Source organism: Callospermophilus lateralis, chromosome 7, assembly GCF_048772815.1.
Source record: "Callospermophilus lateralis isolate mCalLat2 chromosome 7, mCalLat2.hap1, whole genome shotgun sequence".
Lineage (NCBI taxonomy): Eukaryota > Metazoa > Chordata > Mammalia > Rodentia > Sciuridae > Callospermophilus > Callospermophilus lateralis.
This window is the reverse complement of record NC_135311.1, coordinates 36,509,853-36,527,583: the sequence shown is the minus strand read 5'-3', so window position 1 is coordinate 36,527,583 and position 17,731 is coordinate 36,509,853. Positions and strand designations below refer to the sequence as shown.

Genomic DNA, 17,731 nt, shown 5'->3' with positions numbered 1-17,731 from the left:
ACCTGAGATTGAACTCAGGGGCACTCAACCACTGAGCCACATCCTCAGCCCCATTTTGTATTTTATTTAGACACAGGGTCTCACTAAACTGCTTAGTGCCTCGCTAAGTTGCTGAGGCTGGCTTTGATCTCAGGATTCTCCTGTCTAAGCCTCACCAGCTGCTGGGATTACAGGCATGTGCCACTGTGCCCAGCTCATTTTCCTAGTTTTAAGTGTCATAAACAAAACTGTATCTATTAATTTCCTTATCAGATGGAGAATTAGCATACTTTTATTTCTCTTATAACTTTCCTTCACTCCCTAGATTTTGTATATGCAATCTGGGTTTTTAAAATTCAAATTATAGTATTTTATTATTGAATTTTAAAAGTGTATACACCTTCTTTTAAACTTCTTTTTGGTAGTTAGTTTTATGATCCAACTTATGATATTATAGGCTTAATTCTGTGTGCAGTTCATTTTGTGCTACTAGTGCAGCTATGTCACAACCTCTTCATTCTACACTTCATTCTTTTGATTAATTTTTCAGTCAAATAAGTATATCTTTGAGTAATTTTTTTTCAAGAAAGTGACATGTTGGCATATTTTGGGAGCCCTTAGACATGTGAAAAATTGATTCTGATTTAGTTGCCTTCATGCACAATGGTGTTTTGGCTAGATACTGAATCCTTGGGTGGCGATTTCATTTCCAGTTTTAAACATTGTTCCTTTTTCTGTGGTGAGCACTTAGGAAGCACCGTGCTAGATGAGTGTGGCTGATCTCTTGATAAGCAACATTTGCCATCATTTGTTTTAAAATAGAAAAACGTATTATTTTTACATTAGGTTTTCATTCTTCTTTCCCCAACGCTAAAATCTTCTTTCTTTGTGTTATAATCTGCTTGTGTTTTGCTTTGCATTTTGTGAGAACTTCTTAAACTTTTCATTTATTACTGATTTATATTTCTTTGTTTCAGTTCTCATCTTTACAGCTTCTGATCCTGATTTGTATTTGAACTGTATTCTTGTTGTTTTATGTCATATGTGCATCTCCTCTAGGTTCTTTCCATCTTCACCCCTAGTAACAGGGACCAAAGCTTGGCACTCTTTCTTCCCTGAGCCAGGGGTCCACTTCCTGAATGCTCAGCACTGACCCAACTTCCATGGCTTTCCATATGGCATCCACACTGGATGCTTTTTCTGGTGTGTTACATCCGGAATTTGCCCCAGATGCACTGCAGACTTTCTTGTTGCTATAGCGGCCACAGGAGGCTGGGACTCCCTGGTGCTTTAAATTGCTGTTGACCTGGAGGGGTGAGATGGAGTTCAGCCCATTCTCCTGCCTGCAGCGGAATGGGCTTTCTGAAACACAAATTGGATCGAGTTGTTTCTTTGCTTAAAACGCTTCAGTGGGTCCTCCTTGTTTTTGGATTGAGTTCCAAGGAACTGGATGTAACCCTCGCCTGCAGCATCTCTCCACTCCCCCGTGCACTCCCTGTAATTCAGCCACGCTGAGTCTTTTTTCATTGCCTCAAATGAGCCATGCTCTTTTTTTCATTCAAACCTATACACATCACTTCCTTCTGCCTGAAATACTCCCACCCTGTCCTGTTTTCCCCACATACTCTCACACGTATACTCTTACACAACCTTGCTCTGCCTGTATGTCCCACAGGCTTTCACTTAAAAGTCTCATTCTATAGTCCTTCTCTGTTCTCCCTACTCCATGCTCCTAAAGCAACCTGGCAACTGCTAAAGCACTTATCACCCTTAATTATTGTTGTTTTTTTGACTATAAAACCACTGTTAGCCTGGAAGGTTTACAGGGTAGAAATCATGTCTATTTAATTCCTCATTATAACCCTCATGCATATAGGTCAGAGCCTAGCACAGTTTGTGTATATGTGTGTCTTTATTGAATGAATGAATGGATTGGAGCATAGATTTTCTGATTGTTCTTGGCTCAATTGTACCTCTCCAAATTCACAACTATTAGTAAGAGTCTCTTCTCACTTAGATATTTTAATACATTTTCTGGTGTAGACTGGGTTTGTGCAGCTTATGTAAAAGTGAGCTAGTCATTTTTAAAGATTATATTTGACAGTCAAGGTAAAGTGCTTATAACTTAATACATTTACTGTTTGAGGTCAGTAGCAGCATTGGGTAATAAAAGGACATTTCTTTCTTTTTCTTTTTCTTTTTTTCGTGCAGGGAATTTAACCCATAAGTGCTTTATTACTGAGTAACATCTCCAGCCCTTTTTTATTTTTTATTTTGAGACAGCCTAACTGAGTTGCTCAGGCTAGCCTGAAACTTGTGATCCTCCTGCCTCAACTTTCTGAAGCACTGATATTACAGGTTTGTGTCACCAGGCCTGACTTTGATTCTTTGTCCCCTAGTTTGATTCAGATGGCAGCCATTGGAAGAGGAGGGCAGTGGGAGTTTTTTTTCTAGAAAGAGCTGTCTGGGATAGTGTCTTTAGGAAAAGGTGAGGTTTCACTTAAGGAAAGTATCTACCATAATGTGGAGTTGCCCGTGGATATAGTTGAAGGATTAGTAGGCAAAGGCAAGGTAGATTTGGGTATGGTACAAATAAGGTTTAGTTTAGCGAAAAAGGAAGGGGACTGTGATGAGAAGTTTGTGTGTTGTGGGTCATATAAATAAGGTGGTGAGGGAGACTTTGAGATGTGAATAAAATACAGACACACTTTGTTGCTATGGGAGAAATGAGTTGTGAAAGATTACCATTATTTCAGGAGTAGGATGATTTTAGTAAGAGAAGACAGAGTTAAACATTCATTTAACAAATGTTTATCAAGCACTTTTAAATAAGTAATATTAGCTGGGCACTGTGCTAAGTTCTGGAGATTTGTAATGAGGTAGAGAGTTACCACCCATTTCTCTACAGAACTTGAGTTCCTGAAGTAAACAGGACCTTAACAGTAGTGAGAAACAAGACATAAATCATCCAACTATTTTTAAAATTTTGGACTGAAACAAATGCCTTGCAGAACAAGTAGAGGGTTTCAGTATAACACATTAACAGGCAGAACTAATTTGTTCAGGGCGGTATAGTCTGTTTGAGAAAGTGGACATTTCAGATATAGACAGTAAGTAAGAATTGTTTAGTGGAAAGGGCAGGATGAGTGTCCCAGATACTTGTGTGATCAATGAAAAATTTCAGAAGGCTGAAGTGGTGGAGCTCATGTTGTTTTAAGGCAAGAGCCTGAGAATTTGGTGGGAAACACAGGTTGGTGTTAGAATTCTGTCCTGAATGCAGTGGAAGTTACCAGGAGAACCAGGCCTTTGAGGAATTTAAACAATGATGGTGATGTCTGGGTATTAGTGGAGGAGTCCCTTGAGAGTCTCGTGCTTGTCTGAATGTTTACCTTCCCATCATTCCCCTCAGTCACTGGCATACCCCAGGCGACATGTACACATTCATGTGTCCTTGCACGTTTGTGTGCACATACATATTCCCATTAGGCAGGTCCTGTAGACTTCATTGGTCACACCGAATATTTGAACTAGCCTTAGTCACAGCAGGTTGTACAACTGTGTTCATTAACTTCACCAGCAAAATAGAAAAATCTGTGTTTAGAGCAGAAATTTTATAGAATAGAAGTTATAAGAATGCTCTGTATGACATGGAAATATATGAAACTCCAGAAGTTGGGAGTTGGGTGACTGCTGATTGGAAGTATGTCAGAGAGAATTATCTTGACTTAACCATAGAAGAAAAGGTAGCAGGGTCAGGGCAAGGGCCAGCCAAGCTGTTCTTTTAGGATTGTTGTTGCAATTCGAGTTGACCCTTAACAGGACTATTGATGTGATAAAGCCTTTTTCCACAGACTGCACAGATGAGAGATGACTGGGAGGGTGAGTGCTTCTTCTTCAGAGAGTGCTCAGGCCCTGCAGTCATTTCTTTTCTCCTCTTTCTTTTGTTGTCCTCCTCCTTCCCTCTTCCCAGTCACTTATAACTCCAAGTCAGATTGATGGTTTGTTTGTGGTACCTTGAGAGAACTATGATGAGCTGTTACTGCTCATAAATGGTGTCTGTTTAGTGCTTCACTGCTCACTTGGCTGGAGTGTGATGCTAACGAGGCTCAGGTCATGGTTTCCATTTCAGTGCAGACCTCTATGGTTAACACTGCTAAATTTACTTGCACAGGCTGGGTCCATAATCTTATTTATCCTGTAATCTTAAAACCATAGGATAGAGCAATAAGAAAAGACAGTTAAAGTGACCCTACTCCTATAAAACTGATATGCATGCTTACTTTACTAGTGGTGGGTTGGTAGGAAGCTTCATTTGTAGCACTAAGGAGCTGTCTTCTTCCCCTGTGTTAGTCAATCCTGCCTTGTCCTTCAATAGTCAACCCAGATTCCCCTTCCTATTTTGAAAACAAGCAATCTCACACTCCCAGTCTTTTTGAGCACTTAACTATTTCCATTTCCAGTTTGTACTTCTAATTGATTGAACTAATGGTGCAAACTTGAACAAGTCACTGTACCTCTCTAGTCCTGTTTCCTCATCTGTTTTGCCACTGATGCCAGGTGTTTAGTATAGTACCTGGCATGTATACTGAAGTGAATGGTAGGACACAGTTCCTACTCTCATAGTGTGTGTAGTCTAATGTGAGAAGAAACTTATGTAGAGAAAATAAATAAATAATCACAACTTGGGACATATGCCAGGAGAGATTGACTGCAACAAATGCACTGGTGGAGAGTAGTGAGGAGGGATGCATTTGAAGAACCTCGTTAAGTTATCAGAGAGGTCTGAAGAATGAGAATAACTAGTCATGTGAATTAGAGGGGCTGAAGAGAACAGGATATGCAGAGGTACTGAGGTAGGAAATAATGTGTGAGGAACCAACAGAAAATTGTTGTGGCTAGAGACAGTGTATCAAGGACAGATAGGAATGTGAATAGATACATGAGGCAAAAATGATAAGCTGGAAAATTGTCAGTAGCTATAAGTGGTTCTCATTGTTTCAAGTATCAGCCAAGAATTAGGCAGTGTGATGCTTCATATTAGATTAGCCCAGACTCCTGGAGTGTAGCTTTTAAATACACACCCCTTTCTTTCTCTTTTGCCCATAGGAAACAGAGGGGACCTACCCAGCCCTCTGCCGTGGCCTTAATGTTAAACGGCATTAGCTTGCAGTATCCACAGGTGGAAATTACTAAGAGGGATAATTATTGCCCTCAAAACTTGCCTAACTGAGCTTTGTGCAACATATTTTGGGAGTTTACCAGCATGGTTTGTTTTGACACAGATGATGATCTATGTTGAGACTTGTCTCTGGATTGAAGACTTAGTGGCTTGGTGGGGCATGGAGACAACGCAGCTCTTCCTTTTCACCAGACGCTTTTCACTTTTATATGCTAGGTAGCTCATAACTTTTTTTTTTTTTTTTTTTTTAAAGAGAGAGGTGAGAGAGAGAGAGAGACTGACAGAGAGAATTTTTAATATTTATTTTCCAGTTTTTGGCGGACACAACATCTTTGTTTGTATGTGGTGCTGAGGATCGAACCTGGGCCGCACAAATGCCAGGCGAGCGTGCTACCGCTTTGAGCCACATCCCCAGCCCGGTAGCTCATAACTTAATGTGCTCTCCTCCTCTCCCTGCTAACAGATAGTTGTTTGCCTTTCATTCCTCCTGTGTTCTACTGTCTGACTAATCTTCACACCCTGTGTTGATCATGTCTTTCCCCACTCTTCTTTGCCTATTTTATCAACTTAAGAACTGTATTTAAATAAGTCTCTAGCCACCTCCACCTTTTCTTTTAAAATTCAACCAGAGTACACTCAGATCATTTTTGCTGTCTTCTGGACCTAATCCTGCTTTCCTCAGGAACCCACCTCCCTTCAACCCAGGCTAGTTTTCTTGGCATGGAATAGTGGAAGAAGCCAAATGACTTTAAAACATAGACCTAATTTGCTTAGGAGAGTGCAAAGAACTTTTTCAAGGCTAATACCTTCTTTCTGCTAAGGGTATTCTTGTGCCTTCTCATTGTGCTCTAGGACTCTGGATCAGGGATTCAAGGTGTAGGTCTTGACCAAAGAAAGCCAATTTGGTGCTCAACTATGCTACGGTGAAAGGCATCTGATTTAGAGTTGCACTGATCTGGGTTTGAGTGACAGCATTCCTTCTCATCAGTTCTGTGAAATTAGGAGGTCATTTACCTTTCTGAGCCTTACTGTTCTTAATTTCAGGCGTCTGCACTGGTTTTCCTCTGTGCTAAAATGCTGGGGACCTGTTGGAAGTTTACTATCTTAGTAGACATTCCACTGGAGATTTTGGAGCAAGCAATTGCAATGGCCACCTTGGTTACTGTTTTCAACATTTTGAATTTTAGAACTGGTTGATAGAGTAGTAATAAGGAGGAAAAAGAGTCTGGCAGAAATGAGGCTGGAAGCAATGCTGCTTTGGAGAGCTGTGCCTGAAACTTGGAGAAAAGAAATCCATCCTGTAGAAAATTCCTTCTAGGGCTGGGGTTGTGGCTCAGTGACAGAGTGCTTGCCTTACATATGTGAGGCACTGGTTTCGATCCTCAGCACCACATAAAAATAAATAAACAAAATAAAGATATTGTGCCCCTGTATAAGTAAAAATATTTTTTTAAAGAAAATTCCTTCTAAGTCATAATGCTCTTGGATTTCTAGATTTCATGTCTTTAATGAATAGTACCTTACAGACGTGTAGTCCTAGGATTCAGTGGAGGCATCTAGTTTCCAAAAACTGGTCTCATTCAAAAAAATAGTGAACTGTACCCAAAAGTACATTTGCATTTTGGACAGTAGTGTGAAGTCATAGGCTTTCCAGTAATCCTGTCCTGTGAGTCATAATTTTGGTCTTCACCTCCTCCACCTCCCCACCTTAACCTTCTTCATCCTCCCTACTTCCACGTGTCTGTGCACCTGGGAAAATAGGACATGCAGAGGGGATTTGATAAAGCCAGATCCATACCTCAAATCATTAAGAAGTTTAGAGTGAGGCAGCCCCCAGCTCAAATGCCAGATTTCCTGCTCTAACAAGAGGCAAGTTATATTTACCTCTCAGAACCATTTCCTCGCCTCCAAATGAGATGATTGTTATGGCACCCCAAGAAGTACATACTTTGCAGTAGGAAATCCATGGCTATTTGTGTCCTGTCCCAGGAGTGCCAAATTTCCATTCTAAGGAAATACTTAATATTTTATCTAGTCTCTTTGTTTATTTTCCAGTCTATCTTATACCAATATTTTAGTGACTGGTTATTATAATGCATAAGAAATGAATACGAAATAATTTTAAACACTCACTGTCTTATACTCAGATTTATCACAATGTTAATAAAGAAGAATAACATCTAATTTGCTCAAATTGCACAAGTCAGTATGTTTCAGGGCAGTGTAGATATTCAAGTTACTGTAAGTAAAATAGACAAGACTCAGCAATTTTCCAGGTTGCAAGAACTCTTCACCTACTTCTTGGTCATGTGTTTATTTCTCAACCCCACCTGCATTCTAATAACACAGCTGTCATTACTTTGAAGTAGAGTTTCTGCTGGGACTGTAAAGGAACAAAGTTTTCTGTAATAGATGGAATGACATCATCTTCCCTGGGGTAGATGATTGCCATTGAGTTCACTCCTTCCTTTCCTCCCTCTCTCACTTACTCCCTCATTTACTCCCTCACTTACTTACTCCCTCTCTCATTCACTTCCTCTTTTTCTCCCCATCCCCGCTTACTGTGTGTTAATTAATAATCTGCATTACAACTGGCAGAATCATCTCAAATTAGAAAAACTTACAAGAGACATCTCCTAGAAGGACTGTGCCAGGAGCAGCTGGGCTTCAGGAACAGGAACCAATAACTTGAATGCCATCATGATTTTATTTTCCTCACTGTGCACTTCTAATTCACCCTGATCACTTTCTCTGCAGACTAGCTGTTGCATCCATTTGGTCTTGTGACAAAATGTTCCTAGTCCAGTAGTTTGGAAAAGGGACGAAGTGACGTAGATTGGATCCTCTGCCCATGCCGGATCAGTCAGCTGTGGCCAAGAGGTGTGATTATGCAAAGACATAGTGGTTCCTTCAGGACTTACATGGATGGAGTAAGGAGGGAAGCACAAAAGAAAGATGCTTAACACTGAGTTCAGGAAACATCCACATTCCCATCCTGCCATGCTAGTGAGCTTTACTGGCAATACATTAAAAAAAAAAAAAAAAAAAAAAAAAAAAGGTCCCCAGACTGAGCTTGCTTGCATCCAAGTGGTGGAAGATGGATGTGCAACCAAACAAGTGATAGATGATGTTGGTTTTATAGTAGTGGAAGTTCAGCTGAGATGGGAGTGAAGAATAAATAGGTGAGCAGTTAGGCTAGGTCCGATGCAACTCGAATGTGCCAACAGTGCAAAGGAAGAATGAAGGATACCTTTACATTTTTTGAGTTTCAGCAGCTTGTTATGTTTTAGAAAATTCAAATGATCTAAATCTTAATTTCTTTGCATAGCTGTCTAAACTGACTTAATTTAAAAGACTTCCAGCCAAACCAGTTCATTAATATGTTCTATGACTCTGGTGGCCTGGCACTGAACTGCATTTCTGAAACAGATTCCTTGGTTGTAAGAAATATAAGACATGCTTGTTCCTTGCTGAGGAGGCTTTGCCATAGTCCCACAGTTGCTGTCAGGATGGCCTGCAGCACACCTGTAGGAGCCTCATGTTTGTCTTCCTTCATTGTGCTCTTTTTCAGACAGCATACTGGTTCTTCTTCCATCTCCTGTTGCACTGGGTGGGCTTTCTGCCTTGGGATGAGCACATTTTGCTCCAGTCTCACTGATCTGGGTCTTGCCTTTTACCAGGGCTTCTCATTGTTGTTCATCTTTTCTATCCTTGCTTGCCTACTGTTTTTGAAAATTGTAATTTATATTTTGAAACACTTAAAGTTTCACAGGATTGTGACAATTAATGAGAGATAACCTAGTACACTTTACCAAGTGTTTCCCTGTAGTGACATCATCTTGCAAAACTTTTGTACAGTATCACAGCTGGGCTGTTAATGTTGATACAGTCCAGATATGGAACAGTTGCCATAATGTTTGGACCTGTAGTTTCCCTTCTGTTATTTTTTGACTCACTCATCTCTTAGATGCTTTCCTCTGTGCTCTTATTCATTGACCCAGGGATTAAGGTGAGTCAAGGGTCCTAATAGGTTTCACCTCTGTTTAATAAGACTGTTTTCATGTTGTCAAGAGTTTGTAGCAATGATAATTTTTTTTGTTCATCTTGAAATAACTTGCCTGGAGTAAATACCATTTGGTTGGTATTTTAAGGCTTAAGATAGCCTTAAAATTCAGGAGAATATCTGGCCTGCTGTGAGCTCTGCTGGCCTTAATTTCAGGCAGGTCACGTGAAGGTGAAGTGTATGGGGGTGTGATGGTACTAATTCCTTGAGATGTGGGCCCCCTAATCAAAGGTTCTTTTCCCCCAAAAGGACAGTTCTGCACAGAGGATGTGGATGAGTGCCTGCTGCAACCCAATGCCTGTCAGAATGGAGGCACCTGCACCAACCGCAATGGGGGGTATGGCTGTGTGTGTGTGAATGGCTGGAGTGGAGATGACTGTAGCGAGAACATCGACGATTGTGCCTTCGCCTCCTGCACTCCAGGCTCCACCTGCATTGACCGTGTGGCCTCCTTTGCTTGCATGTGTCCAGAAGGAAAGGCAGGTAAGGCCAATGGAAGGATAGAGCTGGAGAGTGGGGGGTGGGGCAGTGAGCATTCAGGGCTTCTGCTGTATCTTTTGTCTGGCAGCTGTGCTCCATGAATTACCATCTGTAGGAACATACCACTCAGGACTGTTTTTTGGGAAATGTTATCTGCTTGCCAAAGGTCTGGGAAGTTAGTCTCCTTCTTAGGACTTCTACTTCTAATCTTCACTCTGTGCTTTGGTTTGTTATCCTAGAAAATGAAAGCTAGGCTAGATGCAGTGGTGCACTCCTGTCATCCCAGCAGCCCTGGAGGCTGAGGCAGGAGGATTACAACTTCAAATCCGCTTCAGCAACTTTGCCCTAAGCAGCTTAATGAGACCCTGACTCAAAATAAAAAATAATAAGGGCTGGGAATGTGGCCCAGTAGTAAAGTACCCCTTGGTTCAATTTCTGTGACTAAGAAAAAAAAAAAGAAAAGAAAATGAAGGACAGTAACTGTGGTCTTTGGAGCATCTGCAGAACTTCTCAAGATCTTAGACTGAAAAATACTTCAGAAATTCCTATAGATGATGAATAAATGGATTTACAGGCTTGATTTTAAGAAGAAATAATCCACTTACTAAGAAGGAATTGGCAGAAGAGAAGGAGGAGAAGTTCATTTCAAACCTCAATGTCTATGGAAATATTCCTCTAAAGGAGGGTTCTTCATACTAGAAAGTTAACCTTGCTCTTTCTGTGTAATAGCTTCTACTTCTAGAAGTATGACAGCAACATGGGGGTGGATGTGATGGAAAAAAAGATGGTTTAGCCAAGATAACTTTTTACCCAGCAGTTTTGAAATGTGGTTATATTTCTTCTGCCTTTCCAAAAGCCACACCTTCAGCTTTGAGGAATAAGCCTTAGTAAACAGCAGACTAGAAAACTTAGTTCCCACTTGAACTCTGTGGAACAGGAAGCCTAGAATGTCCTCAGAAACCTGAAGGCATCTGAGCCAAATGTCAATGCCATTAAACTGCCATTCTAGTAGAGGAAGATGACATTGGTTCCTGTTTTCTTTTGAGACTGGAGAGATGCATATGGGCCCATGACCATCAGGTAGAGCGACACTGGACAAGGAAGATGTCAGATAAAGCAGGATGCATGTAGTATTTGAATTTTATTTTAAAAATTTGTTGATCAGAATTTCAATTTAACTCTGCTTCTTCTATTTTATTTGCTAAATCTGACAATCCAGAGACTGTCTCCGTGTTCTGGAGTTACTCTTCTAATTTCTGGCCTATATGCATCTCTGCACTGGAAGAGATGTCTAGTTGAGGGCTCAGGGTTGGAACATGGGCTTCTCTGAAGCAGCTAGCTGCTTTGCTGATGTTGCAGTGTGTCCCTGGATAGGACCAGGTGAAGGGGACATTGACTTTAAATCTTTATGTTGGATTGTGAGGAACTTGGTGAAAGAGAAAGTTCTTCTTCAAATGAGGGATGTTGTCTCTCCACACTTGCCCCCACTCTGGCAGGTCTCTTATGTCATCTGGATGATGCCTGCATCAGCAATCCTTGCCACAAGGGGGCGCTGTGTGACACCAACCCCCTGAATGGGCAGTACATCTGCACCTGCCCACAGGGCTACAAAGGGGCGGACTGCACAGAAGATGTGGATGAGTGTGCCATGGGTGAGTACACAACCTTTCTCTGCTTCCAGTGGGTGTCAGATCAGCAAGTATTTCATCGGGAGCTCATGTTACTCCAAGAGCATATTACATCCCAAATCTCAGATCTCTCCTTTTAGGTATTCCTGTTTGCAATTAACTCTTCAGCCTAACCATGCATTCCATTCTGGGAACTAAATATATGCAAGGTCTATACTTGATTTTTCTTATAAAGCCTTCCTCAGTGGCAGTTTGGACTATAGAATACAGAAAACCCGGCACGGTGGCGCATACCTTTAATCTCAATGGCTTGGGAGGCTAAGGCAGGAGGATTGTGAGTTCAAAGCCACCCTCAGCAAAAGTGAGTCATTAAGTAACTCAGTGAGACCCTGTCTCTAAATAAAATACAAAATGGGGCTGGGGATATGGCCCAGTGATCAAGTGCCCCTGAGTTGAGTCCCCGGTACCCATGTTCCCCCAAAAAAGAGAATACAGAAAGGCACGAGAGTAAAGATTGCCTATTCCTTTTTTATTTTTACTTTTCCTTTGTAAGTTATGTAAGACATGAGAAGGTAGAAAGCTTAGGAAATACATCGTCAGATGCTCTTCTGTAGTCTGCATTTGTGGAAACTCTGGCCTGTGCTTGGGTCCTGATAATTGGTGCTTGTGTCTTGCAGCCAACAGCAATCCTTGTGAGCATGCCGGCAGGTGTGTGAACACAGATGGCAGCTTCCACTGCGAGTGTCTCAAGGGCTATGGGGGACCTCGCTGTGAGATGGACATCAATGAGTGTCATTCAGACCCCTGCCAGAATGATGCCACCTGCCTGGATAAGATTGGAGGCTTCACCTGCCTGTGCATGCCAGGTAAATGTATGCTTTCATGCTGGGGTGTGAGATGAGAGGTGGCACTGCACTTGTCCTAGGGAGCACTCAGGAACCAGGGGGAGTCCATGCACTGTATCAGCATTTCATTCCCTGACTGGTCACTGTAGGATGTCTGGGCTCCTAGGCATCTTTCTTTTTTTCTTACAGAGAAGCGTGCAAGATGGGAATTGGCAGAGCAATGTCGACCAAATTGAACAAGCTCTTTATGTCAAAGCCAGATGCATACCACAGAACATATCAGAGGCGATATACTATAAGACTTTTTTAAAAATAGCTAACTTTCCTGATCCTCCAATGTATTGCATAATACGTCCCATTCCATTAATGGAACTGGATCTTACCTGCAATATATGCTTAGTGGTGCCCTGGAGCTCTTCTGCAGAGATAGTTCTTGAATCCTCAGAGGCCCAACTAACACTAGTGAAGTGACAGCTGAGGTGGCTGCTCTGGCTGATGAAGGATGCCAGCTGCTATAGCTGTGGACCATGCCCTGACTTTGACTTATACCTTGACTACAGTAGCAACCCACTCGGGTGGCATTTAGGACCTCAGGGGAGGGACACTTTGTGTCTGGCACTGTCTGGAATGTGTGCATTGACACAGAAAGCATTGTAGAGTCTGTTTGCATGTTAGGTCTCACCAGTGTCTTATGAGGTAGCCCCTGTCACCTCTTCACAGTGACAAAGGTCTTTCACATTATCCATTAACCTAATTACAGGGACTATTTCTTGACATGGCAGAGTCCCTTAGTCTTGGCAGTAATATCCATGCTCATAGAAGTAGTAGCCATCTCTGCACACTGTGTTTTCTTGGCTGGAGTCCACCTCTGTGTCTTTCTGAGCCGTATGTGGTCTGTTTTGTGCAGGCTTCAAAGGTGTGCATTGTGAACTAGAGATCAACGAATGTCAGAGCAACCCTTGTGTGAACAATGGGCAGTGTGTGGACAAAGTCAACCGCTTCCAGTGTCTCTGTCCCCCTGGTAAGTGCCCACCACCTGGCCCTGTTTCCTTCTGAAGTACAAAGCCTACTGACCATGGGAAGGGAGGGAGCATATGTGTGGGCTATGCATGAGGAAATCATTAAAATGAAGACTTGGTGAGAGGCGTGTGTGGAGGGATGGGGAATTGCTTTAGCTAGCCTATCTTCCAAGTTGTTTGTGGATGGAGGTCCAAGTCTGTTCTGGAATGGTCAATGACCTCTGTCTGTGTGTGTATTTCAGAGCTCTCACTCCCACAGAAGCCACAGTTGTAGGCTGTTCAGGATTCCTTTTGCCCCCTATGGGTCATACACTCGAAGCCCCTCTGTGAGGTTTTATTGTTTTGAGATTTTTTTCACCCCACAAATCCAAACAGACAACATGCATCCAGTTTCTTCTGCAAGAGCCTCTGTCGTTATTTCCCTTCATGCTTTTGTTGAAGACATGCCAGTTGTCTCCCAGCAACTGTGGCCTGCCCACTTTGTCTCCAGAGAGAGGGTCTCTTTGCCTCTGAAGATCTGGGTGCTTATTTGAGGGCTCTATGTAGCATTTCATTTTCTCTTGCTCCCTCTAGAACTGACATCACTCTAAAGGAGCAGTGGTGGAGACAAGAGGGCTTCTGACCCTGAGTTTCTCCCAGGTATCCTGGTCACCTGCTAGGGAGAACCACTGTGTAGGGAGAATCACTTGCTAGGGAGGTCACTGTGTTGACCCACAGCATGGGCTCTAGTGGTAACCTAACCCACCTCCATAGGCATCATCCACTCAACAAGTAAGAAAGACACAGGATAGACTTTGACTTGGTCATTATTTTGCCTCCCCAAGGTTTCACGGGGCCAGTATGCCAGATCGACATTGATGACTGTTCCAGTACTCCGTGTCTGAATGGGGCCAAGTGTATTGATCACCCAAATGGTTACGAATGCCAGTGTGCTACTGGTAAGTGCCTGCGACTTGTCATCCCCCAGAAATTTCCTCTGCACAAGGTGGCAACAGTCCTCTGATAGCTTCTCTGTGTTAGAGACAGAGGGGCCTCTGCTCTAACACTCAGGGGCTGCTCTGTGTTAGAGCTGCTGATAGCAGACTTTCTGATGTTCTCATGGTTCCCTCCTATACCCCCTGTTCTTCCATCATGGTAGTGGTCTGGCCTGGATATTCCACTGATGTCCATGTCTTTCTGGGACATGGAGAGCAGTGAGCTTCCAGCTGGCTTGACTGACTCATTTGGGAAAGTAGGATTCCCATGGAAAGCTGTTCCACTGGGACTTCTCTATAGTTCCCCTTTTTTTGTCTCTTGAGTCCAGTGACCTGAAAAGGCTTAGGAGTCTACAGGCTGAGTGTGTACAGGTGTGAAGGCTCAAACACAGTGGCTCTTAGGTATGTAGCCAACAGGCAAGAGCTCTGGCTAGGAAGTTAGGGTTTCCTTGCTGACTTCTGGTATTAGAATCCAAAGCATCTATTCACAGAGATGAACAGATCTGTGAACCTATGGCCCTTTTTTTACTTTGGAGAATATTTTATTAAGTCAAATGTCCCTTTTACATGTTTGTTTCTTTGTAGATAAGTAATGTCTAGAAAACCTAATCATTATTAGAAAAGATGATATCCTTTATTATCTGACTGCTTGAGGAAAAAAGTTAAAAATATAATTCAAGACAGTTATAAATATAATTCAAATTTATTTAGAAGAATTTGTAAAGAGTTGTAGGCATTGAACGAATGATTTCTTTCTGATTGTAGAAAAGCAAACAGTCACAAAATCACATACAGTGCTACTGTTTTTATATTAGACCTCCTTGGTGAGGTCAACTCCAATGATCCACTGAACTTTTAAAAATAACCTATTGTCCTTCATTGGAGAAACTCCAGTGTTTGTCCTCTTGTCACACCTAAGCCTCACTGGAGAGAGGCTAAAAATCACCTTTTGGGGGGGGAAGGTGGGGGTTACCCAGGGGCACTTAATCACTGAGCCATACCTCCAGCCCTTTTTGTTTTTTATTTTGAGAGACGGTTTCACTAAGTTGCTTAGGGCCTTGCTAATTTGCTGAGGCTGGATTTGAACTTAATGATCCTCCTGCCTCAGTCTCCTAAGCCATTGGGATTACAGGTGTGCACACCACACCCAGCTTGGATTCACTTTTTTAAAGGAGGATAGGCCTCCTAGAGTCTGTTGGGAAGGGGAAGAATGTGGGCATATCTAAATCTTGAAAGGAGGAACACCCTTTTTCACTTAAATGCTCATAACTGTTACACTCACTTGTTTTGTTCAACAGGTATTTATTGAAAATCTCGTTTATATGCTTAATGCTTTGGAAGGGGTGAAGCAGAATAAAGTTCTCTGTTCTCCAAAGTCAGAAAGTCAGAATTGGGAACACTAGGTTCATGAAACCATTATTCAGTACATATGTTTTGGGTTTGGGAGAAAAAGAAATCAGATATTAAAAAAAAAAAAAAAAAAAGTCAAGAGCAGCTTCCCCTGAAACCCAGTAAGACGGGGGGCTGAGGTTAAAGCCTTTGTGCAGTGAAATTAGTTATCAGTCTCAAAGGTGCATTAGTCCTGACAATCTGATGTTCTTTATTTTGAGCACAGCTCCCCAGGCTCGCTTTCTAAATCAAAACAAACAACCAGTTCCCACTGCTCAAAACCAGCAGTAATATTCATTCAGATGTGGAATGTATAGGGTGCATAGATTATTTGCTCTTGGGTTCAGGTGTGTGGTATCTGGCTTTGAAGATTCCTTGGTAAAATTCCTTCCTAAGGTTTCACTGGTGTGTTATGTGAGGAGAACATCGACAACTGTGACCCTGATCCTTGCCACCATGGCCAGTGCCAGGATGGGATTGATTCCTACACTTGCATCTGCAACCCGGGGTACATGGGTGCCATCTGCAGTGACCAAATTGATGAATGTTATAGCAGCCCTTGCTTGAATGATGGGCGCTGCATTGACCTAGTGAATGGCTACCAGTGCAACTGCCAGCCGGGCACATCAGGTAAGCCTGCTCTGGTTATGTTGGGTTGGAGTTTTTCATTTCTTAAACACAATTTACACAGATCTCTCCAATTTTTTTGACATTTGCACAGATACCTAAAAAATATTTCTGATTCTGAGAGGCACAGCCAAAGCCACAAGCATGAATATCTCCAACATAAATGGTTCTACTTTGGGGAGAAGTTAGAGACAATAATTGTGCCATTCTAGTGGGGTGTGTGTTTCATTTAATGGAGGCATATCACTTCAAAATATAAGATTATTTTTAGAAGTGAAATGTGTCTTATTGAAATGTGGCTTGATGAATTTTCTTTAATTCACTTTTTATTGAGAATTGCCTGCATTCTTTCCATCCCTCCCTCCTTCCTTCCTTCCATTCACCTTTTTTTTCGTTCATGTTCAGTCTCTTTAATTTTGATGGTTTTATTTTGCTGCTTATATCTACTGGGTCTTCAGGCATTGGGGAGACTCTAAGGGAGAGGACACACTTTGTTACACATCACAGTAATTGTGAAGAATGGATAGACACTGCTGTCTGTCCTTAGAGTCCAGTGCTATTCCCTGACTGTGGTGGAAGGCTACATGGTAGGGGGAGAATCTGCTGCTCCTTCTGTGTGGAATTTGGAGTTGTTTTCTCTGAGAGAACATTTCACAGGTTTCACTGGCTGCTGTTTTACATATTATAGGAATAATTATGAACACAACTGTGATTAATAGAGGGAGTACTATGTCCCAGATCAAAGGAAAAGTATTAGTGGAAGATTAACCAGTGTGTGCCTTTGCTAGAAGAAAATTGCCAATATCAGGGGAAATTTATTGAGAAATCATCCTGGACTTAAGGAAAATGGTCTGTGTGGGTGGCAGAGGTAGGGGACATGATTAGCTGCCTTCATTTTATAGTGTTATTTCCAAATCCATTTCTTCAAACTTGTAAAAGGCCCTGGTCTTCATCCAGGCCCTCACACATGCCAAGTTTGAAAACAAAGTCCTTTTTGACTTGCCTGAGCATAAGAAACACATCCCATTCCTTCAGAGCTGAGAAGGCCTGCCCCTCCCCACGTTTAGATAAGTCCCTTAAAGGGCTTGTAGATCTTTGTAAAACCTTCCAAAAGCGCTTTGCTCCAGGGCTGGTTTCCAACATGGGAATTGCTGTATGAAAAGAAATTTGAGAGGTTTACCAGTACTTTCATGGCCTTTAGAATGGAGATGCTACTGTGGGCCTTGCTGTTATTCTGGTTATAAAAGCCATGCTGGGAACCTGGATGAGAGGTGGGTTGATGAGCGCTTTGTTTCCTGTGGGATTACATCATTATGCCAGAAGGCATCAGGTGTGTTTTCTAGGGAGGGCATGGTATAAGTAGCTGTCACTAAGAGGCAAGGGGTAAATATGAATGTTCTGTAGCAGGCGGCATGGAGAGGGAAGCGAGGAAGGTCTCAGAACCCTGCCAAATCCATTCCTGCAGCTATCAAATAAATTCATGCAAAGAACTGCCAGCAAAGTAAAGAAATGTTGGTCTCCATACTGTTTTCCATATTGGCTTCACTA

General features: G+C 42.1%; 1 protein-coding gene across 2 annotated transcripts in view; it reads left to right on the top strand.

Annotated features, from left to right (window-relative positions):
* The window catches only part of Notch2 (notch receptor 2), a 154,165-nt gene that overhangs the window by 87,500 nt on the left and 48,934 nt on the right, over positions 1 to 17,731 (top strand). For both annotated transcript variants that reach the window (XR_013091938.1, XM_076863227.1), the window contains exons 6-11: positions 9,471 to 9,704; positions 11,198 to 11,353; positions 12,007 to 12,195; positions 13,082 to 13,195; positions 14,018 to 14,131; positions 15,953 to 16,186. Coding sequence is in view for 1 of the 2 variants with exons in the window: in XM_076863227.1 (XP_076719342.1) it covers positions 9,471 to 9,704; positions 11,198 to 11,353; positions 12,007 to 12,195; positions 13,082 to 13,195; positions 14,018 to 14,131; positions 15,953 to 16,186 (1,041 nt within the window). In the remaining variant the exon portion in view is untranslated. The remainder of the gene's footprint in view (positions 1 to 9,470; positions 9,705 to 11,197; positions 11,354 to 12,006; positions 12,196 to 13,081; positions 13,196 to 14,017; positions 14,132 to 15,952; positions 16,187 to 17,731) is intronic.